Source organism: Phytophthora ramorum (assembly GCF_020800215.1).
Source record: "Phytophthora ramorum isolate Pr-102 chromosome Unknown Phyram_PR-102_s0020, whole genome shotgun sequence".
Classification (NCBI taxonomy): Eukaryota; Oomycota; class Peronosporomycetes; order Peronosporales; family Peronosporaceae; genus Phytophthora; species Phytophthora ramorum.
Window position 1 is genome coordinate 820,167 of NW_027150666.1, and position 23,381 is coordinate 843,547.

A 23,381-nucleotide genomic window follows, 5' to 3' on the forward strand; every position below is an offset into this window, starting at 1 on the left:
GATTAATATTTGCCTGCCCTTTGTCTGCCGTTTGCGGTTTTTGCACGGCTCGCGCGTCCAGCTTCAAGCGTGCTAACGTCCCGAAGAAATGCAAGCTGCAAAGCGTAGAGCTGCCGACCTCGGTTCGAAATGCCCACCGGCGAAACAGTTGGGCCACTGGCTTTGGGACAATCGGCGACTGCGAAGAAGCCGAGCGAATCTCGACAATCAAGCGCAAATCTCCACTCCTGTTGACACGCAGAGCTCTCGCTTCCCACCAATCACCCGGTGGGTGTCTCCACTTTCACATTTTTTTTATTTTTCTGGTGTTTGTACTAGATAATCCTCTTTTCTACCTCGTCCACACACGGTAATGACGGCGCAGAGGACCACCACTTTGGAACGGTTCTGCATCCGAGCAGGGATTGCTTGCGCCGTGCTTCGCACTTCCAGCTGAAGAGCATCACGACCGAAATCGACTTCGAGCTGACAGCTTGTGCTCGGGTGTCACTCCTTGTGAACGACCGCGGGCTGCTGGAGTCGACGTTCCCTAGCCGTCTCACCTTCTTGTCCGGGGTCCTGCCGCTTCATCGCTTAGACGCCAACGTCGACCAACCACCTAACAACTACTGGTACCATTCGTCGTAGGGTACACCCGCAAAATACATACGTCGTCGGAGATTTATCCACACACTCCGCAACGTACTGTGCTTGCTCTCCAATAGAGAAGAGCGAGCTCCTTCCTGTTCCTTCACCCGGCTTGCGTGACTGGAAAGGATCGCGGCGCGTTGCGAAAATCGCGGTGTTGCTTCCGTTGGCCTCCCGCGTACTTGCGCGGGCCCCCTCCACTGCGCCACTTGCCGTTGCGATTGTATCTGTTGACGTAGTATGGCGGGCGGAATGACGGCGTGTTGCTCTGCGAGAAGCCCATCTTCTCCAAATCGCCCGTGTACTTCGCGCGCTCGAGCTCCGCCTTGCTTCGGCCCAACCGGAAGACAAACTCGGGCAGCTCTTCCCAGCTCACCACCTTGGCGTCAGCTGTCATGTCCGGCTGCTTGTCCTCCATCTGCTGCAAGTCGGTCGCCAGGAAGAACCGAATGGTCTGCTCCAACGTCTTCTTCACCTCCGGGTCGTCCTTCGGCTGGATGCTCTGGTGGCGGCGGTGGTGGAACTCGATGCCAATAAACATGCACGAGCCGGGGCCCTGGCGCTCGGCGTCGCACGTGTGGGGGAAATAGCGCGGGAACGCATGCACTCGCGAGACGGGCGACATGTGGTGAAGATTGTCCACGAGCTTCCGAAGCCGCGACTGCACAAACTTGCCCCACTTGTGCATGGCGCTTTCAGAATCCGCCTGGAAGTTGAACACCATGTACGAGCTGTACCGGATGAAGAAGTTCGAGGGCTGGAAAAGCTTGTCCCATGCTCCCGCATCGCCCACCGCCTGGACCGCTTCCGTGTCCGACTGCACTGCGTTAAGCGGCTGGTCGAACGACGGCATGGACGTGGCCATGCACACCACGGCCGCCTTCAAGTCAACGTCCGAGCTTTCCGGAGACGGAGCAGTCGTAGGGAAGGGCTTGGAAATGCCAACCGCGATCTCAGCCAAGTACCGCGCGCGCCACAGCTCTTCGTAAATCACGGAGAACGTCGGCTGCGACACCTGCACCGACGAGTTCATGTGCGGGTACGCCGGCGTGATGATCGGCATGATGTGTGACCGGTCAAACACGCTCTGGCGAGGATCCCACATGTCAAAGCCCAGCCCCGCGTCGTAGATCATGTTCAGCATGACGGGCTGCGGCCACTGCCACTCCGAGAGCACCTGGAAGAACCGCACAAAGATCTTTGCGGGCTCCGCGTTCGGGTACAGCTGGCACACGAACGCGACCAGGATGGCCCAGCTGATGCCGCCCAAGTAGCCCAGCTTGGCCGAGTAAATTCCGCGACGACGAGCCCACGCGCGCACTGCGCGCAGCACAATCCGGTACTCGCGGCGCCTCGGCACCAGACACAGCAGCATGGAGCTCACTCGAGGCGCGTTCAGAGCCTTCATCGACGTCTCGTGGACCCCAACCAGCATGTGATCCGAGTCGATATTCTGGTTGGGCTCCACGCTTGAAAGAGGCAACCGCGCAAAGAGCAGATCCATCCGCACGCCCAAGAAGGACAGCGAAATGAGCGGCACGTAAGCGTTCGGCACAGGCGCCAGGTGAGAAACCCCGGGCGTGTGCTCCAGCAGGCGACAGAACGAGCCGAAGAAGTCGTCGTGGGTCACGTGCCACGGCACCACGCACACCGCGTCAATGTCCGAGTTGGGGTCGTCCAGCCCCAGTCGATAGGAACCAGCCAGGAAGAGCGACCCCTTCGTCAGAGTGATGTGCTCCTCGCTCAGCTCCCGCTCGCGCCCGACCATCTTCACCCACTTGGTGAGCAGATCCGACAGCTGCTTGAGCACTTGCAGCTTGTGCATCCGAGCTGCCAGGGCGTCTGTGGGCGAAATGGCGTCCACAAAGTCCCCGAAAGTCTGCACCGCGCTCGGCTCCATAGTGGGCTGCGTGGGACTCTCCACCACACTCCCGACGGCTGGAACCAAGTGGCACTTGTGGTACAGCACGTCCCGCGCGTCGTCCAGCAATCCGTCGCAAATGTTCGCGAACAGATTCTGCTGCAACTGCGTCGAGATCGCGCCTTGCTGCGCCGCGTGTTGCACCGACCACGACAGCGCGTTCGACTCCTCGTACTCGCGGTTGGCCGCAAACTCTTCCGACAGGTTCGTGATCCTGTCCAACAGCATGTAGGCCTCCTCGTCCTCGTCGCACTTGGCCAGCATGTTCGACAGCTCGTCGTCTTCTTGGCACGTTTCCATCTTGTGCAAATTCAAGTGGCGCGGACTCGCGCACGAAGATTCGGCCGTCGACTCGCTGGTAGAGTCGTCGCAGTCGAAAAACTCCTCGTCGCTATCAACTTTTCGCCTCGGGGGGGACGAGCACCTAGATTTGCGCGAACTTTTGCAGTGCGAATTCGCACTTGCAACCGCCTTCACGGGGCTGCTCTCGCAGGACGAGCTGGACAGCGACTCCTGCGTGTCCGAGTCGGAAGGAGCCCCCATTGGCAACGAGGCTCGACGCAAAAGCACGCGGTCCTGGCTCGATTTGTCGGCTTTTTCCGACGGCGAGTGGGCTTCGCGCAAATTCCGTCCTGTGCAACTTTCGTTTGAATGTTGCTTTTCGCGCGCGCAAAGTTCTTCTAACGGCGTCAACTTTTGGGCCGATTTTCGGGTCGCGTCTTCGCCCTTTTTGTCGAGGTTTTTGCGCGAAGGGTGCGACTTTAGCGCCTCGCAACGCTTCTTGAAGCTCGAGCTCTCCACGATTTTCGTGATGCTGCGCGAACGGGACATCCTGGTGCGGGTGGGTTTCTTCTCGGCGTCGCTGCTGCAACTCGTTTTGCACTTGGGGGAGGGGATTTGCGCCACTTGCTCCTTGGGGGCTGACGAGCGCACCACCGCGTCCTTGAACGAGAAGACGCGCTTGGGGGCCAGATTCTGTTGCGCCATTTCGCTCTCCGAGGTCTTGCTTGGAAGTGAGGCCGAAAGCGGGTATCGTCGTTTCGCCTGCGACGTTTCCTCTAGTTTGGCGCTCCGTCGCAAAAGACCTGCAAAGCGTCTTAGTTCAGTTTGCGCACCAGTGGCAACCCTAGCGATTGACGCGAAGTGACGCACCTGCAAATAACGCGAGAGGGACGAAGGGGGTCCGAGCTGGTGAAAGCGGTGGAGAGGGCGACAACCAAACGCTGCCGCTGCCTGAATCCGCTTTGCGCGAACTTGTGGCCTTGGTGGAGGAATCGACTTTTGCGCTTGCTTCCGCCACACCTACTAAATACCAGAAAAGAGACAAGCCCATAGTGAAAGCAAGTCAAAGCGCTCAACTTGGAGTTCCGGCAGGAGGGATGACCTCGGCCGAATCATTTGAGCCCAGTAGGCCGCCCCGCCCGCAAGGCCTTCCCCTACCACATTGCCGCCTGATGCTGTCCTCAAGTCCGCAAATGGCGACAATTGACACGGATGGCTTCGCTTCGACGCGTTCAGGCTCGGCGTTTCTTCCACCTCGAAGCCATGCCGGCAAACCGAGCGACGTTGAGAGCAGTTCGCATGTGCATCAGACTCTTGCGTTTTGCTGTATTTGATGATATAGCGCAGGTTTTGAGACACGTCGCACTGATTCCTAAGATGCTGTTGGAAAGGATCAGAGTGATGGTCGCACCTTCAGTTGGCGAGAGGAATGTCGAGGTCTTATCTCGACGAGACCACGTGCAGCCATCGGCCGAGTGACGCGAGCGACTGTGCGAATGTTGGAGGCCATAACCATGCGGTGCGCGAGGGGGACAAGATCATCGATGACGGATTCCTCGCGCAGGACTTGGGCCTCGATGCAAGAACAGCCGCCCGGTGCGTCTTCAACATAAGGAACGATCACCCAAGCCAACGGCCGCCGTCGGCTAACGACGTGGTGAGATGGCTACCTTATATCTTGGAGGGACGTCAGCCTATAATCGATGCAAGACTCCATTCCTCACCTGAGCCGGCGGAATTGCAGCTCCTTGATGGTCCCGGGTCGGCTTGATATTTTCTTGCTCAGTGTTTCTTTGACCTGTGCGATGAGAGACGCAGTGTGTGAGCTCCTTGTTCAGCTCCTGGTTCAGCTCCCGTGGTTTCGGCTGCTGGTGTCGTGGCTTATCTCTCAGATACGTCGGATTTGGACAAGTCGCTTCTTGAGCAACTTCTACTTGCTGCTGTCGTAGTCGGCTTCACTGTCCATCTGCCTTGTCGTTGCAGTTCCCAGAGAGGCTCGCTGGCCCACGCCTTCTGCTCCACGTCGATTCCTTGCAGAAGAGATCGTCGGTGGTGCCACAGGGTGAGCATACACAATGACCCGCTCAAATCGTTCATGGTCTTTTCTCTTCGTGTGGCTGGGGGGTCCACAGCCGTTTTTGCTTACTTGCCGTGCTGGTATCGTGCTGCAGTGCTGGTATCGTGCTGCAGTGCTGGCGTACGGTGCACGACTGCGGGGGAAAGACAAGCGTGGACGCCTTCAAACAAACGCCCCAGTCTCGAATTTCGAGCGCATTGTTCTCAACAATGGAGGTTTACGGCCACGTCGGGCGCTTGGGGATGACGGCGTCAGCGCCTTTGAGGGGTAAACCACAGCTTGTCAGTCGCGACCGACAAATCCGTGATTGAGCATGGCGATCTGCCCGTTTGCGATCGCCAACAAATGGCATCCAGATTGCGAGCGTTTATTTGACGCCCCGCTGCGTGGCACTGACGTGATTTGCCCAAGATTGCCACCAGCCGAGGGTAGCAACGCTACCGGTACTATACGCTCGACAAGGCTATCGTCGCGTTCCCCACTTCTCCATTTCCTGTCTGTCAGCAACTCCAAGCCTTCTTGCCCCCGATGCTTCAGTTCTTCGGTTCGGCGACTGCACTCGCGCTTGGTGCTGCAATTGTCCTTGGTGCCCCCGTGCCCGACGGCACTTGGCCTGCCAGTCAGGGCAATGTCAGCTTCGCCGCGGTGTACGTCGTTAAGTCGGGCGAAGTGTTCGACGGAGGCATGAAGTCGTTTGACCGCTCGGACATCACGTGTCTCGGCCAGACAGAGAGTAACGGGACGTCGAACGCCGTGTTTGAGGTCGAGCCTGGCGCCACTCTGAAGAACGTCATCATCGGTACGAACCAAATGGAAGGCGTCCACTGCGAGATGTCGGACTGTTTGATCGAGAACGTGTGGTGGGAGGACGTGTGCGAGGACGCTCTCAGCATCAAGGGTGGAAACGTGTCCAGCGTGTCCAGGGTCATGGGCGGGGGAGCGCGTTACGCCGATGACAAGGTCATCCAGCACAACGGCTTCGGCACGGTCGTGGTTGACGGCTTCTACGCGCAAGACTTTGGCAAGCTCTATCGCTCGTGCGGCAACTGCAAGAGCAACCCTCGCCAGCGCTTCCTCAACATGAGCAACATCTATGCAGACCTGGCCGTCATCCAGGCTGAGCGTGTGGACCCGAACGTGAGCATCATCATGATGAACGAGAACTTCGGAGATCAGGCTGTGCTTCATAACATCTACGTCAAGCCGAGCGTGGAGAACTACACGGAGTGCGCCTCGTCACTTGGGGTCAACAAAAGTGGTGAGAGGCCGGTGATTCTGAGCAACGGTCCGAAGAATCCGGTCTGCCAGTACTCGTACGACGATGTCCACATTGTCCAGGACCAACAGCAGCAGCAGCAGCAACAACAATCGTAACCTGCAAGAGCAGCATGTTGAAAACAAACGGCTGAAGCAGGATAAGCTTTACCGAGTAAGTAAAGCACGAATATTCAGTGTTTTCAGGGCTGCTTCAACCGATAGAAGCGTGCAAAGCTAAGAAGCCTGAAAGCCACTCGCATTCTGAAAACATGACGTTTCTAACTAATTAGTCTCTCGCAGATGCATGTATTAAAATAATCGACAAAAGAATACAGACAACACTGCCCAACTTAGTACCTGGCGTATCTACTATCTTGGTGAACTTAATCACGGACTCGGTAGTCAGAGGCTTAAAACTGCACTTCCATATTTGTTCAGCGCCACTGAAAAGCTTCGGATCGATGTCCTCTTTGGAGACACGGGGCCGCTGCCTTGCGTAAAGTCGTTGATTTGGTGCGAAGGCCAAGTTTCTGTCTCTTTTAGACTGCAACTTTGTAAGAAGTGCAAATCCTAGGAGTCAGGGTTTGATAGTAGAGTGCAAATTAGTACTAGTATCCGTTTTAATATTAACATTTATACTACTAATATGCTTTACTACAATTAAGATGTAGCATATTCTTCCCGTTTAGCGGCTTAGTAGTGCTAACCGGTTTAGTCGTCTCTAATTTGAAATATTATTGTGCCTTTCAGCCCTTTTGGCAAATCGGGCTTCAAAAAGTGCCTCCTTCGCATAGATGGTTAGGTTTATGAAGCATTTTTATGGTGTGCAAGAGCAATTTATTCATTGTGGTTACATTTTTATCCAATCAGATCGTACCAACCCAACTCCTACCAAACTCCTACGAAAGTGCTTACGAAGGTACCTCCGACTTGAAAAAGTCCGAATGGCTGAGATTTACCCAGCCATCGAGCACTTAGCAACTGGAGCAGAGTTTAGAATGACCTATTCGATAGACTTGCGTTGGAGGGGCATCGTGCTAATGTATGTGTACTCTGTTGACAACGCAACTGTAGCTAGTGTTTTAGGAGTATCTGTTCGTAGTTTAAGTCGCTGGTATACAAGGTTTCGCGCTACCGGAAACGTTTTGAAGAACCAGCCACGTGCCAGGACTTCGCGCTGGCCAAGTGAGGTGTGCGCATTCGTGCGCCAATACGTAGCAAACCACCCCTGCTTCTACTTTGAGGAGCTACGGTATAAGCTTCGAGCTATCTACAAGGACACAATTAACGTTTCGGACTCAACTATATGTCGCGCGCTACGATTCGACCTAAATTTGACGAGGAAGGTTCTAACAAAGAGGGCGCGAGAAAGCGTTCCGAGAGAGCGCCGAGAGTACGTCGGGAGGCTTCTGCCCTTTTACAGCGGCCCAGATCAACTAGTTTTTATTGACGAGACGTCAAAAGATGGAAGGTAAGGCACTTGGCTTTATTTTTTATTGCGGGTTCCTAAATGTCTAACGCACCGCAAACTGCTTTTCTGTTAGATCTGTACTACGTCGATACGGTTGGTCGGAAAGAAACACCCCAGCGCAGGTGTCCGTTCCGTTCAGCCGAGGAAAACGCGTATCTATTCTGGCAGCTATGGACGTGCAGGGCTTTTTTGGGTGGGGTGATGTGGAAGGAACTTTCACGCGTGTGGGGTTTCACAATGTGTTTAAGCAAAAAGTTCTTCCATTCCTCAACCCATGGCCTCTGCCACGATCGATTGTGATCTTGGACAATGCTAAGATCCACATGTATGAAGAGCTTCAAGAGCTTATTCACGCAACTGGAGCGTTGCTCTTCTTCTTGCCGCCTTATTCCCCGGATTTAAACCCAATAGAAGTTGGATTCTCGCTGCTTAAACGCTGGATTCAACGTCACGCAAATATGGCGTTTCGAGAGGATCCGCTAGCAGTCCTACAGGTGGCAATGTTCAAGTGCACGAGGGAAAAAGAAGAAGTTGCGGAGAACCTCTACAGTCACTGCGGGTACAAGGCAAATGAATTAGCTATCAATATCTAGCTCAAAATCAGAATAGAGTCTCACTCACAAGAATTTCTCCTAATTTTCCATTGCTTCTGCGCGCTCGTCAGTATGCTCCTCGTCTGGAATGTCCATAGCTGGACCCGGAGTCTCGATATCGGTAGGCGGGCGAAACGGCGGCCGCAAACTGTAGCTTGGAAGTCCGAGGGCAGCTCGGAGATCGACTACGTTCACCTCCAGAGGCACCGGGACGCCGTGAAGCTTCACACGCACCATGCAATACTCGCTGTCAGCCCGCTGCTGCTCTGCATCCGTCGCTCTATCTATAACAGCTTGCTGGGCGTCAATGTGCTGCAGCTGTCGAAATGTCGTGCTGTCGGGCACGGTCAATGGGGCTCCGTCTGGAAGACGAGCTTGCGTGACCGCCATGTATCGTTGCGAAGCTTCACCCGCTTCGATCTGTCGCTCGCGGACAAAGGCTGCGACGCGTGGCATTTGTTCTTGAATGCGCGCAGCAGTAGCACGCCGCAATGACGTTGCCTGCACTTCTGGTTTGGGTACGTAAACGAAGAGCTCCAGCTCAAACCCAGCTTGGCCGTTGCGCCGCAGTCTTGCCCTATGCCACACGTTTTCTAGCTGCGCAAGCAGCGCCGCATTTTCTTGGCACAGCACTTCGAAGTGCTTCTGCTTTGCGTTGTTGGCCGGCTTGAGGTAGATGTCGAAGTTGCTATTCCATTGGCCTGGTAACTTGCTTGAAAAATGCTCCTCTACCTTCGCTCTTAGTACTCGGTGGCCATCTGCGACGTCAAACACGAACGATGGAGAGGGGGGCACTTTGTCACGGCAAGCTTCTAATGGTTGTCCATTCTTAATACTTAACCGGCAAGTTAGTGAGGCGGGCAACGGGATTGCTGAATCCATCACTATGCTGACACAACACTGTTCACGCACCAAGCACTTTAAAGAATACTCGCGCTCTTGCGATCTCGGCGGCCATAATCTCGTCAGTGCCGACCGAAATTCTCGCTCAGGCAGGGCTGCCTCTGCCTCTCGACATCTGTTGCCTCATACAGCAGCTCGATCTCCTCAACACCACAGCGCACCGTGATATTGCTCCTCTCGCTTGGGGCTACTCGCACACTGCACCGCAAATACGTAGCCGTCATGAGCCTGCTGCATAGCATATACACACACGTTCATCCTTGGCCACTGAGCTGCGCTTGTGCTCCAACGCCACAAAGCTGTAGTACGCATGAAGTGCTGTTAGATAGATGTGCCACACACACAAGCCTACAGTACCTGCGCAGTCTATCTGCCATCACGTCGCAGCACTGCTAATCGCCTTCGTCTTCTTGCCTCCGTGGTTCTGCTAACCGTCTTCGCCTTCTTGCCGTCGCAGCTGGCTTGTCTTCTAGCTTTGGCAGCTGGCCCCAGCTTCACCATACGCCACACGCACGCACACCAAGAGATACCAACGGGAGGAATCGAACCTCCACCCCCCGCGAGCGGGACTCTGCCGATAAGCTACGCTGGTTTGGCGTGTGCGTGCCGTGCAGCACTTGGGCTGCGAGGTGATGCTAGCTTGATCCGACGAGCTTCGTCTTGGGCCGGCGAGTTTGCGAGTGAAGACCACCCGTTGTCCAGTCGATAATATTAGCCAACCAGAGTGCCGACAATTAGGGCCGGTTTTAGCAGAGAGACTGACAAATTAGGCAGATCCTTTGAGATGGGCAACTGCTTGCGTAACTACCTCCCAAGCAGAGGCAAAACGACAGAAAAGCACAATAGTACTATTAAAAACGTCTCTACTAATTACGGAGATGACTCAACAGGTTCTTTCTCCCTGAAAAGGTCTGTTTTGTGTGAAGCACGCGGGAAACGCGTTTTCGTAGAAAGGTAGCGAATGCTACGACAGCCACCGATGGCAGTGAAGCTCCAGCGTCCAATTGTCTCGCAGACTACCCTGAGGTCGCAGCAGTCCGAAGCTCCAGCTCACTTTCGAAGTTTCCGCGCGCAAGTACAACCAGCCTAGCAAACCACGTCAGCCAGCAACCGAGATGACAAGCAGTCACATCCTTCTCTTTCCAGAAGACATACTGCAGGAGACGGCACGTTTCCGGATGGCCCACTGTACGACGTAGTTACGAAACCAGAGCTGGCCAGCGATGCAAGCGACGTAAATGTGATCCTGTCGAGCCGTGCGAGCGTCAACGCGCCGTGCCTGCTGACGAAGCCAACGGCGCGGGTGAAGGCGAACTACTCCGCTGTCCGGTTGTGACATGTCGACAAGACAAGTTCTGGTACGGCCAAGTTGTTGACTACGATTACGACCATGTCGTCGTGTGCGTCAGTTTATCGGATATCCAGACGCTCATCGTCCCGAAGGATAGCATCTCGGAGGTCGCACCTGCGTTTTGTGTCTTGCTCGGGCGGGCGGGGCTAGCTGTCACTAATTACGACGACGATCGCCTCGCCGAGATGCTTGGTGTCATTCTTAACCGGCTTCTTGGCGCCAACCAGTCCAAAGCGACACGACTAATCGGCGCGCTGCTCTCTGACATTAACGACCCCGACGAATTGTCTACTGGGGAGTCAGTTGTACGTTGGGTGTGTCCGCAAACTGGCACCCAGTCGACCACGAGCATTCAACACGTGATCGACTTCGACTTCTACCACGGCGGTGGGAACCGACGTCCGCGCAACTTCAAGATCGACGACACTTTTTACCGCGACCCGAAAAGTGCACCCGAGTTAACGCCCAACTCACCGCGATCGATTTCGCCACCTGTGGTGCGTCAGACCAAGCATAGACGTGTTGCTGCTTGCGCCAATGCCGCTGCGTCAACCAACGGCCAAGGAAGCGCGCCTCGGATTCGTCTCGATGAATGGCTACGCGATGACGAATCTGACGACAATAATATCGGATCAAGTGAGAAGGACAAGCCGCCGCCGCCGAAGCGCCGTCGGGCCGCTGTGGATCACGCTGTGGAAGCAATGACCGTGGCGGCAGTGGCGGACGGCACTGTGCTACTTCGCTACTGCGTGGAACATCTCCACGGCAGCGCCAACCAACTCCGCCTCCTATCTGAATCCTACATCATCCCTGCAGCGGCACCGCCCGATCGCCACGGTGCGCGAATTCTGCCCAACGCACTTGCAACAAGTTATCCATCGTACGATTACAGCACCGAAACATCAAGGTTAGGATCCGCCGATTTCGTTGAGCTTGCCCTATCGGCGCTTGCTACCAAGTTTCAGCCACACCCTGTCATCCTGGGTCGACTATTTGACTTCCAGTTTGGTGTCCGCGGCCTCTCGGTGCTTCATTTTAAGCGGTTCAACACAGCTGCGCGCAGGAAATGGCGCCAAGAAGGTCGCGTGAATATGTCCAACTTCTCGACCAATGTTGATCTGCCAAAACTACCCAATGAAGCTACCCTTTCAGACCTCCATGAGTGCTTCATGGTGCTCTCGATGTACGCCGAAGTCATTTTCGACTACCACGCTCAGCGCATCGTCAGCCACGCGCGGTCGTTCCGTGATGAGCTCGAGGACTACGAGGGCTGGACACCCGAGGACATCCGCTCAGTCGTGTTCTGGTTTGACTTCATCTTCGAAGAATTTCGCCGCAGCGCTGCAGATGGCATCAGCACCGGTGTATGTTTTCGTGCTGAAGTTTTACAGCGCCTCACGCTCAAGGATCACGAGCTGCAAGGTTTACTGTACTCGCTTCAGTCGACCAAGATCGCCGCATTCGGGTCCAGCGGCGAGCGGATCAATAATCAGGACCTCACACGATACGTTTCAGCCAGTCAGCGCGTGTGCATGGATGTCACCAGCTCAGCAGGCACCGACATCCACGCATTCGACCCCCCGCCGACGTCCTTGCGGCGACCCCTCGAGTCAACAACCACCCTCTGTGCATGAGGTTCTTGTCCGCACGCGGCTGTCGATTCGACGAACATCGCTGCTCACGCACGCACGCAACCAACGTCGATGTCCCTTCGATTGTGCTCCGGCATGTGGGCGAACATTTGGGTGGCCTGCGTCGTGATCTGGCTTGACTTCAACAGGTGACCGAGACCCCCGGCATCACGAAGTCTATGCTGAACGACATCGTGTCCCAACTGGACGGTGAGTTGCAACAGTTTGAGATCGAGAGGCGCGCCGCACACGCTGCCGCGTATCTACGCCACGGGATCAAGATGCCCAAACCACCAGCACAACCGGCGATCGTCGACGGATTACCAGTATTTGCCTTAGACGCGGATCAACAGCGAGCTCTATCCCAATATATGCGTGTCTCTCGACGACGCCGTTCTCTTCTGGCGAGGTCAAACAAGCTCCTTTCCACCTAACCCGGCGCTCAGACCTGAACTTCTCGATTGGTGTAGATTTGTCATATGACCCTTCATATTGTTCTGCGTAAGGAGCACGAAATCTGGTGAGGCCAAAGCCGTCTCACCAGACTCGACATTTACGCCGCGCATACGTCAAAGATATATGATCTAGTTTCAACCCGCGCACAGTCGCCCCGTCGCAGCGCCTGTTCTCTCCCTTTCAATTTCGGGAAAGATCTCGAGCATGAAGGTGGAGTACGGTCGCAGTCACCACGGATCTGAGGCCCGCTGCCCCTCCGAAGTCTTGTCATCGATGACAGCAGCGACGGATAGAAGGAGATTCAAGACTTCCCCAACGGCGACCACCTCACCAAGTACGAGTGCTTACATCGTCTGACAGCATCAAATAGTGGTGATGTAAATTTGGAGCTCGAGCAAAAACCAACGCGCGCAAGGATGCCCTCCACGACACTGAGGATCGTCCTTCCACGAAACGGCACCAACATGTCTCGCTTTGCCTCGCCCTCCACCGGTAAGACCTCGCCACACGACTCATCGAGCCCCTGTTGGGATCATCGCTCTAGTCACCATTCCTCTGTGTGTGTTCACCAGTCGTCACGCTTGGACTGCGCACGATAAGCCAACGCGAGCGGTGATTACAAATTGTCAGGTATAGTCCGCAAGTTGCATTATTCAGCTGCGCTGACGTTCGCTATTGACGTACTGAATTTTGTTTTGTTGGGTTGCGGGCGGTACAACGAGCGCAGCTGTACTACCTATATTGTTCAATTAACAGCGTCAGCAGTACTGTTTCAAGCCCAACTTGCAAATAACAACCAAGCCAAGGCTGACCGGGGTGCTGCGTGAAAGTTCCCGTTCATAAAGTCTAACGGCATCGCTGGGTCCTTCTTTATGAGCTTCGATTTGACCTTGTCATTGGTGTAGAACCATCGCCACTTCGAGAACATTTCTCCCTTGAGCCTGGAGTCGATAGCCATCCGTTCTAGAATTGTTTTGGAGAAATCGTTCGGAGTCGTCTTGATGTGGAGCAAGCTTTTCAATGAGTCCAAGCCCCAGGCTCTCTCTTCATTGTCTGTCGCATCGTCGGCTTCTTTTTCTGTCTTGTAGCTTCGCAAGTACCGATAACCATCCCGGTCGTTGATGTTGGTCGTTTGAACTGGATTTTGGGTCTTCGTCTTGGAGAGCTTCACTTGATCGATGGCATTGCAGCACGGAAACCTCATGGCGGCATCGCCGGGGCCGAAGGAGTCGGCGCTACTGCCAAGACTGTACATTGAGTCGGTCCATCACTCGCCCGCAGGAAATAGACATCGGGATGTGCTTTTCAAATGAAGCAATCCTTAACTTGGCAAATCGCTTGTCTTCGTCCAACCGCACCACTACCACCAGAGTGCAGCAACAGCAGCAGCCTAGCCCCACACGTCAAACACGGACATCAGTCGAACGCGCAGCTACTTGCCCAACTTCTTCTCTTGTACACGGGCTTGATATCGCGCAGCACGATATTTTAGCGCACCACGGCCCTCACGCATCATAGCAATCCCTTCGTTGACTTCGCTCATGGGCATCTGCTGAACAATGGCGCGCACGTTCAACCACATCCTACACATGAACAACGTTCTCGTCCTGCTCTCCCGGGGGGTTCATTTTCGTTTCTTCTTCCTCGTCGTCCTCCTCCTCTCTCAAGTAGCACATCGTTGCGTCCTCGTCTTCGTCCTGCTCTCCCGATGGGTACTTTGTTTCTTCCTCGTCCTCCCCCAAGTACATGAAGCAAGCAGTACGCCTCGAGGCCCATTGAAGCACCCGTCCTTCTTCCCAGAGCTGCTCGAACTCGCGCTTGATCGAATGAAGATGCGCCTGACCCGTGCGCGTCTCAAACGTCTCTGCGTGGCGGGCTCCATTGAACGCAACCGCGCTGTAGTTGCCTGTGCCTTGTAAAATAACTCGCCGCTGACGATCATCCATGTGTTGTGGACCATGAAGCTGGCCTCGTGTCCAGTCTTGACCGGGATCCCCGCGTCCTTGAACGCGTGTAGCCACGACAAGTTTTTCTTTGGAGCGCGCTTTGCTCGTCGACAATCATGCGAACGATGCAGTCTTTTGCAATCACCTTCAGAATGGCCTCCCCAATGCGATCGTTCGTTATGGACATGTTGTAGATGTCCAGCAAACCCCGTGGTCTGGCGGGCAATCCAAGGTAGTGCACGACCTTGGCCTCGGCGTCGGCGTCTCGAGCATACCAGGTCTCCCCCTGCACTGACGAGACGTTTCGTGCAGGGCAAGGGTCCTGCATTACGGGTGCCGGTAGAAGAGCCGGCTGACTAGCCTGCTCCCCAGGGCTCCCGATTATGGTATTGTTATTTGTTACTAGCGCCTACACAGCATAAATAATGTTATTGCTTCTCTTGCGTCGGCAAATAAATTATGTCATCACCAACAACCAACACATACATAAGAGCATAAGAGAACATCATATTACCCTTTATCTCGTAGCTTCATCTACAGTTCGGGCCGACCAATACTCCTCATTCTGGCGAAGGAAGGGCAGCATCTCCAGAGTGATCGGCTGCAGGCTGTGTCGCTCCTGGCCGTAAGTCGTCCTGGCAACGCTAAAAAATCGCTCAGCAATGTTAGACGTAGGAGGGATGCTTCCGAGCAGCTTGTACCTTGGTGCCACCGATGCCAGGCGGCGTCGCTTTTGGAGCTGCTCTACGAAGGAGTCCTCGTCGCCGCTCTCTGTGGCTTGTGCAGCATCTTGGTCACTCGCATCCTCGCATAGAAACGAACGCAAGGCAGACTTCTCGCCTCGCGTTAGGCGGCTCGCTTTCCCTTCCAGGACCCGAACGCAGCCGGACTCGAAGTCGGGGCTGTGCACAATATTGGCGCGGGGTCCTATTGCAAAACAGTATACTAGTTTAGCGCCCAATAAAGGTTATCCAGTCAATAATTCAAAGAAAACTTACCCAGATAGGTGGCGTAGTGTGACTTAATGGCAATTAAGCCATCAAACCATACACGCACATCAAGCAAACTCACGTTGTCAGCTTGAAGGGCCTTAGACACAGACTCGATCTTCTTGAGGTCGTTGAGAAGAGCTCGTAGCCGCTTGTTACTTGCCGGCGTGGGGAGCACGTCCATCACAGCATCATCCGTCGTGTCGATGTGCTCCAAGAGACGAAAATAACGGTGCACCATTAAAAACGTCGAACTCCATCTTGTATCTTGCCGAATCACGGGACGAAGCGTGGTCTTCTGCCTACACAATATTTCATAAATTAAACAAAAAATTGTAAATAACATCATATTTAGTATCAACACAAAAAAATAACCTGAGCTTTGCCGACTGCTTGAGCATCCGAAGTCTTACCATCAAGGCTTGAACAGTAGCCAAATCTTCTTCATGCTGCTGCATATCGGCTTGAACAGCCCGGTTCAGCCGATGGCTGGCGCAGCCCACTAGGGGGACGCCCATGCGCGTTGCCAGTAGCCTGTTTACGGCGCAGTTATCGCCCACTAAAAACAAACAATCAGTTATCTGCTTACCGAAATCGCGGGGCAGCATATCGGCTAGGAACTCGTAGTGCCCGCGCGCAGAGAGATCCTCGTCGAGCGTGTCGAGTAGGGGGGCCATGCACAGGAGGGGGGTCTTCATCACGCCGTCCACCTCATAGCAGGCGAAGACGGCGATGAAGTGCTCCGACGCGTGGCTCCAGCCGTCGAAGATGAGCCCAAAGCTGGCGGGCATCTCGGCGGCGATGAGGCGCTCCACAACCCTTGTGACTCCTTCCATGGCGCGTAGAAGAGTCTCAACACAAATTGGGTCCAAATTAGAATAACTGTGAGAAAAAAAATAGTCAGAGAAAATTTGGTTCATAGTTAAAAGCAGTCACGTAGAACTTACCGCCTCGCCGCTTGGTTCTCACAGAAGTGCAAGGGTAGGTTATTTTTGACGATCCAGTCGAGCCAGCCGTACACAATCTGAGCCGAGTGGCGAACGTAGCTCAGCATTGAGCCGGTCTCAGCTGTAGGAGCAGCCAGCATCACAGCTTCGTAGTCCGGGTGCTCTCGACGCACGTGCTGCACGAGGTTCGTGTAGCCGTTACGTCGGGTCTGCTTCCGCACCGTGCCGCAACGACAGCGAAAGTACTCCGGGACGATCTCGTCCATGTCGTCACGGCACGGACGGAAGTAGAACCCTGCAACTTGAGCCGGGGTGAAAGTGGAGTGGTGGGGCGCAGGGCAAGCACCATGGCGGTTCGGAGGCGGAGGAGAGAGTCTAGGCTTGGCTCAAATTGAGAAGTTAAAGCACTTGTCAGACGTGGCAGAATCGCGCCACAGCAAACGGTTGGTCTGCGTGAAGATTTCCTTCCCGAGAAAGTCTGGCTGGTTGTGAAGTGCCCATAATGGTAAAGAGGTTTAGTTCATAAATTATGGCAGATGATTCCCAAATCCCATAAATTATTTATGTTAAGCAGGTGTCCGAAACAATAAATATATTTATGTTTTCATAAGCAATTATTGCAAAGACCATGCCATAATCGGGAGCCCTGCTGCTCCCCCGGTGCCACAATGCCACATGTTATGCTTTTGTGTAAGCCGTCAGTTCGGAAGTGAGGAGGACATTCAAGGCGGGCACTTTGCCACGCGTCCTCCTCTCCACTAACATCCCTCGGCAGGTTTTTTGGCTTACTTAGTAAGTACCCTTATTAAGTAAGATGTCTTGTGCTTTTCCATTGGTTATATATTTGGCCAATCACACAGCCTCTTAACACTCCCACTAAAAGTTCTAGCACATCTCCTATCCTTTCAATGATCACATGTGAAATGTCCCCTATTCTGTAATATTTCCAGAATACCATACGACCTTTCGTAATGCGACTTTTCGACCAAATACTGTGGCCCCTACTGTAAGCACATCTTTCCTATCCCATATTTTATCGCATATGCCTTGTCCTATCCTAAATAAGGCTGCGACCCTTCAAAAATAACATGCGACTTTTCGTGTCGCGACTTTTCGTGGATCAGGCGATCCAAAATTTGTGGCCCCAATTTAATTTGCACCACTCAATTTTTGAGACGGAACATTACATTGACCTATTCCCTAAATTTGAAACACCACAAAATTTGGGACCCATCAAATACCCATTTCTTTATGACCTTATGATTTCTGTCTCTATTGCACCGTTCCTTTACGCCCTTTGCCAGCAGCGCTTGGCCACAGCTCATTCACTTTCAGTTTTGCAATCTACTGTTCTGGTTCGACTTAGCGCCTTTGGCCGCTTTCAATCCCTCGTGGGGGCTACGACAAACGCAGTTACAACGCCCAGGCTAGTCCTGCGGTACTACCATCCAGAGTTTGGGGAGCGCTAGAGCATAGATCTCCAAGGCATGGTGGGGGCTTGCCCCTCCCTTCCCAGATGCGGTCAACGGTTGCTCTTGCTGTGTTTGCACCATGTTATCATGGTGTGTCGTAGTCTAGTCTTTAACCATTGAGCTTTAGTGCAACTGTTAGTTAACCAATATGATAACGTTGCGTCTTTTGTTGCCTTTAAACTCAAAAGTCTTGTCCTTGATCTACTTCAACCTCAGCTCTATCTTTCACTTCAACTTGCGCCTTGTTCTTACACTTTGAGCCTTGGTTTTGCACTTCAACTTGAAAGATGTCTCTTGTCTCTTGATGCGAGTGGTCCAACACTTAGTGAGGTATAATAAGACTCAAGTTCTTTACGCCCATAAGATTCCTGAGTTCTCAAATTGAGTTTGAGGCAGTGCCTTTGTGAGGGCATCTGCTATCATATCATTCGTGTTGCAATATGACACTACTATTCTTCCCTCATCATGAACTTCCCTAGCATATAGACCTTTAATATCAATATGTTTAGTTGATGTATGATTAGCTGGATCTTTGATAATACTAATAGCTCCCTTATTATCACACCAACATACTATCGGCTGAGTTTGCTTAAATCCCAGCTCCTCTAATAATATCCATAACCATTCACTCTCTTTAACGCCTTCACTGGCAGCTATTAGCTCTGACTGTGCCGTGTGGAGACTCACTGTACTTTGTCTTGAACTTTTCCAAGTAATACACGCATCCGCCATAATTCTCACATACCCAGTAACTGATTTTCTGTTTTCATTGGCATTCGCGAAGCTCGCGTCTGTGTACAGTTCGTATATCACTTCTTTACTCTTTCCGTCAAATACGAGACCATACATCGACGTTCCTTTCAGATACTTTAGTACTCTCTGGGCAGCCTTGTAGTGGTTCTTATTGTAGCATGACAGAAACTTACTTAATTCTCTGACAGCATTTGCTATATCAGGGCGTGTACCTCTTACAAGATACATCAGTGACCCCACTAAACCTCTATAATCGAATGGTTGAGCCGCTATTTGCTCCGGATTTAGTTTCTCCTCTTTCTCAAGGACCACACTTTTTGCTTGAGGAGTTGGCTCTGTGCTACTCTCCCTCATTTCAAACTTTTGTAGTAGATCCATAATATATTTGTGTTGCGACATACTTAGAATCCTATTGGCCCGGTTCCGTTTGATCTCCATCTTCAAAAGGTAGTGGATGTCACCCAGGTCCTTCATAGTAAATCTCGAAGCCAATTTGGCCTTCACCTTTTGCATCAGTTTCATATCACTCGCGGCAATAGTAATATCATCCACGTAAACGCAAATGAGTACTACATGTGTCACTCCATTTACCTCCCACTTTTGACGGTACAAACAGTACTCCTTTTTGCATCGACAAAAGCCTATGCTTACCAAAAACTTATTTAGGAGCGCATACCAAATACGCGGGGCTTGCTTTAGTCCATATAGACTCTTTTTTAATTTGCAAACGCGGGACGCGTCTCCATGCCTGAATCCGTGGGGTTGTTGCATATAAATTTCCTCAAATAGTGATCCATTAAGGAACGCAGTAGATACATCCATTTGGTGGACATGAAAACCTTTTATAGTTGCTATTGCCAGTAGTAGTCGCAATGATTCATATCGCGCTACCGGTGAAAATATCTCGTCAAAATCGACACCATGGATTTGAGTATTTCCCCTTACAACTAGTCGTGCTTTAAACCGTTCAACCGTGCCATCTGGGTTGTACTTCACATCAAATACCCAGTGACACCCTAATATTTTTCGTCCTTTCGGTAAATGTACTACTTCCCATGTATCATTTGCCACTAATGCCTGATATTCAGTTTGCAATGCTGTCTCCCACTGTTCGGCATGTGGCCCTCGTCTTGCTTCTTTTATCGACCTTGGAATTGGTATCACTTTTGTACTGATTGTAACAGCGTTGATTGATACAATATAATCCCTGAGGCGGGAGCTAGGTTGCCTTTTGCGACGACTTCGGGGAATAGGGGGAACAGATACACGTTGATTCACAGCTCCCACTGTTTCTGTACCTCCCCCAGCCTCTACTTCCTCATTGTCAGTTCGTTGCCGCTTTTTAGGCACATTTGTGTTTATTTCACTTTCTCTTTTCCCTAATTCACAAATTTCCAGGAAACATTCCTTGTTTGATTCAATTTGTCCTGATGGGAATGACCGGGAGATCAGTCCCTCAGTGTATGTCGCTCCAAAAGTTACGTCTCGGGCATTTAGATACCTATTGCCTTTTACGTCTAGTAGTCGATATCCTTTGTAACTTTCGGAAAGACCAAGTAGTTTACACTCTATAGATCTCTCACTAAGCTTCTGATTGGCTCGTTTAGTTTTCGGTACATGAGCGTAGCATGTACTACCCCATATTCTGAGCCGCATTCCTGTTGGTTGGGTGCCAAATAATGCCTCATATGGGCACTTACCTCTGAGCCGGGCCGTGGGTATTCTATTATTCACTATCGTCATATACTTTAGAGCCTCCGGCCACCATTTTGCAGCCATTCCGGATCCTATTAAAGCGCATCGAACTTTGCCCATGATTGTCTGGTGTGCTCGTTCAGCAGAGCCATTTTCTTCTTGAGACTCCACATTGGACTGCTGGTATACAAGACCATTCCTATTGCAGTAATTTTTTAAAACAGTGTTGACAAATTCAGTACCCCCATCTGTTCTTATTCTTTTAACTGTATATGGGAGTTGTTTCTCCAATTGCTTAATAAGAACTTTTACTATAGTCCCAACCTCTTTGAGTGACTTTATCACAAAGTACCACTTATAAGCCGTAGCGTCATCTACTACTGCGAGAGCATACTTGTGTCCAGAAGTAGTATACAGACCTTGAGGTCTTATTTTCCCCACTGAATCCATGTGCAGAGTATGCAAGGGTGCAGGTGCCTTTTCTCCCACCATGTTCCTATACGACATTCGTCGGGATTTTGCCAGTTCACAGGTACGACAAAAGAAGGGTACATTCTCCATTTCTCGTCGTGATAGCTGCGGTGCATCTTTGATAGCATTTCCGGCCAGGATATTCACCAACCTGCCTTTCCCAACATGACCTAGTCTCAGGTGCCATTCCTTAAGCGTGTTCTGAATGTTCAGTCGGGTATTCGTGCCAACCGATAGTACTTTGGTGTTAACCTTCTGTGGCCGACTAGGGAGATAGTATACTTCATCAATTGCTACTGCAGCAAATATGAATCGGTTTTTACTATCAAGGAAATATAAATATTCTCCATTTTTAGCCTGAATATGGTGATACCCTTGTGTAGCTAAATAATAAGCACTGAGCAGATTACTACTGCAGTTCGTATCAAAGGCAACACTCTGTATTGAGATAGTACTGTAGTAACTCCCTGGTTTGAGTACACTAAATCTCACTGTTCCCTGTAATTCGCTTGACGAGGTCCCTCTGTTGCCGTACTCAAATGTGTGCGTTCGTCCTTTGCCAAGATGGCTGAACCACCTACGCTCCGAGCTTATTGCATGACCCGCCCCTGTATCAACCACTCACAGATTGTCAGTCACTTTTAGTTGCTTCAGCCTATAGAGGTATCCTGGATATCTTTTTCGTACCTCAGAGTCGATGTCCATTGAGTTCATGGGCGCCTCATTTTCACTTCCTTCACTCAAAGGGATAGGATCCTTGAACTCAAATTCATCCGCATCTTTGATCGCCTTTTCCAGTTGGCGATCGAACGCCAAATCTTCAGCTGGTGTCCTTTCCTCGCGTTGAGCAACCGCTGTCGACTTGGTAGTCGACTTGGGCCCTTTCTTGACTGTCAGCAGCCGCTTCTTTTTCGCGCCAGGTGCCGTCCGAATGTTAGAGCGGAACAGCGTTCCACCATGTCGGTTTGGATCACGATCCGCAGCCATAGCCGGGCAGTCCTTCTTCCAATGACCGGTTTCGAAGCAGTAGAAGCAATCCTTCGCTTGTTGTCCCAATGCTTCATCTTGACTTCGCTTCTTGCCCGTGAACCGCTTTGCAACGTTGATAGACAACGGACGCCTCTTGTCAGTCAGCATGTTGATCTCCTTCTTCGATCGATCTCCAAAAACGCGGCGGAGGCTCATCTCCACATTTTCAATCGTGAACCACTCCGCTGTCATACTAACCGAGCTGCCCCAGAACTCACTTGGAAGGAGTGCCAGCACTTGCATGCACAACCACGGCTCCGTAATCATGTCCTTTCCGACCAATCCTCTCATCTTGCGGTTGACGTCGTTCCAGAGTTTCTTGAGCTGGCCGAACAGCGCCCCCAGGTTACTCCAGTTTGCCGTAGTCAGGCGCTCCCACTGCCGAAGTAACTCGATTACGCCTCCAGCATCTCCGAGCCCAAACTTTTGCTCCAATTCCTTCCAAATGTCGCACGGCTGCATCCTTGACACTTGATCCTCCAAGACACTCAGAAAGACGTTAGGCAGTGCCTGGTTGAAGAGATTCTTCAGTTCAGCATGAGCCCTAGTCCAGTGTTGGTAACGCCAGCGCAGATCTTTTGCCTCTTGTTGCGTCACCTCCCCTTCAACAGTGATCACAGGCTTTTCCGGCGTGGATTCCAGGAAGTCCATCATGACAACCGTAGCCCTAGGTTGGTCCTTTTCCAACAACGCGCGCTGATAAACTTCGTCTAGCGTTTCAATGTGCGTCAGCACTTTGTCCTTCCATACGGTGAAGTCCTCTCCATTGAACTTTTCCAGCCCCAGGATCTGGCCACTCCTCGTGTGTCCTTTTCCCATGGGTTTACGTCTTAGTACGTATCTGAAATGTTATGCTTTTGTGTAAGCCGTCAGTTCGGAAGTGAGGAGGACATTCAAGGCGGGCACTTTGCCACGCGTCCTCCTCTCCACTAACATCCCTCGGCAGGTTTTTTGGCTTACTTAGTAAGTACCCTTATTAAGTAAGATGTCTTGTGCTTTTCCATTGGTTATATATTTGGCCAATCACACAGCCTCTTAACACCACACCTGGGCTGCAAGCTCCCCCCCCCCCCCCCCTTGCTCGTACATGCTGTAGTAGTGGGCGACCGTTCGTCGATTCCAGCCCGGGTGCTCCTCGCAGATGGCCTTGATGTCCTTCTTGGGCTGGGACTTCTCTAAAGGGGATTGGGCAGCGTACCTGTTGGCATTCGGTGTGGAACGTGCCATTTTATATATTAACTATACGAGGACCAGGCCTCCATACCAAAATATATCCGACCTCCGACCTTTCCGACCATGTATAGAAAATAGTATGCAATACAAAAGTTGAGTGACCCTGTAAAAATATTCGTAAAAAGGTAAATACGTGTTTTGAAATTGATGGCACTGAGCCCACGTGCCCTGCGCAAATTCGTCGACGCGTGTCAGTGCCCGAGTGACCATCCTGGAGGATGAATTGAGGGAGGTGTGCCGAGCATCGGTGCACTGAAGAGGGTTGTCGCTGCCACGA

General features: G+C 52.2%; 5 protein-coding genes across 5 annotated transcripts; 1 reads left to right on the top strand and 4 right to left on the bottom strand.

Moving 5' to 3' along the window:
* Window positions 1–730: 730 nt before the first annotated feature.
* Window positions 731–3,881, bottom strand: KRP23_14261 (Poly(A) polymerase gamma; the record flags this gene model as incomplete). Its single annotated transcript, XM_067885066.1, has 2 exons — window positions 731–3,633; window positions 3,701–3,881. 2 exons carry the CDS (start codon window positions 3,879–3,881, stop codon window positions 731–733), a joined length of 3,084 nt encoding a protein of 1,027 aa, XP_067737818.1.
* A 4,386-nt stretch (window positions 3,882–8,267) lies between these two features.
* KRP23_14262 (uncharacterized protein) lies at window positions 8,268–9,389 on the bottom strand (the record flags this gene model as incomplete). The annotated part of the gene is made up of 2 exons (XM_067885067.1): window positions 8,268–8,986; window positions 9,293–9,389. 2 exons carry the CDS (start codon window positions 9,387–9,389, stop codon window positions 8,268–8,270), a joined length of 816 nt encoding a protein of 271 aa, XP_067737819.1.
* A 1,278-nt stretch (window positions 9,390–10,667) lies between these two features.
* KRP23_14263 (uncharacterized protein) lies at window positions 10,668–12,116 on the top strand (the record flags this gene model as incomplete). The annotated part of the gene is made up of 1 exon (XM_067885068.1): window positions 10,668–12,116. One exon carries the CDS (start codon window positions 10,668–10,670, stop codon window positions 12,114–12,116), a length of 1,449 nt encoding a protein of 482 aa, XP_067737820.1.
* A 1,225-nt stretch (window positions 12,117–13,341) lies between these two features.
* KRP23_14264 (uncharacterized protein) lies at window positions 13,342–13,824 on the bottom strand (the record flags this gene model as incomplete). The annotated part of the gene is made up of 1 exon (XM_067896006.1): window positions 13,342–13,824. One exon carries the CDS (start codon window positions 13,822–13,824, stop codon window positions 13,342–13,344), a length of 483 nt encoding a protein of 160 aa, XP_067737821.1.
* Window positions 13,825–15,032: 1,208 nt separating this feature from the next.
* Window positions 15,033–15,745, bottom strand: KRP23_14265 (uncharacterized protein; the record flags this gene model as incomplete). Its single annotated transcript, XM_067885069.1, has 3 exons — window positions 15,033–15,150; window positions 15,217–15,442; window positions 15,514–15,745. The coding sequence occupies 3 exons, from the start codon at window positions 15,743–15,745 to the stop codon at window positions 15,033–15,035; spliced, it is 576 nt and encodes a 191-aa protein (XP_067737822.1).
* Window positions 15,746–23,381: the final 7,636 nt, after the last annotated feature.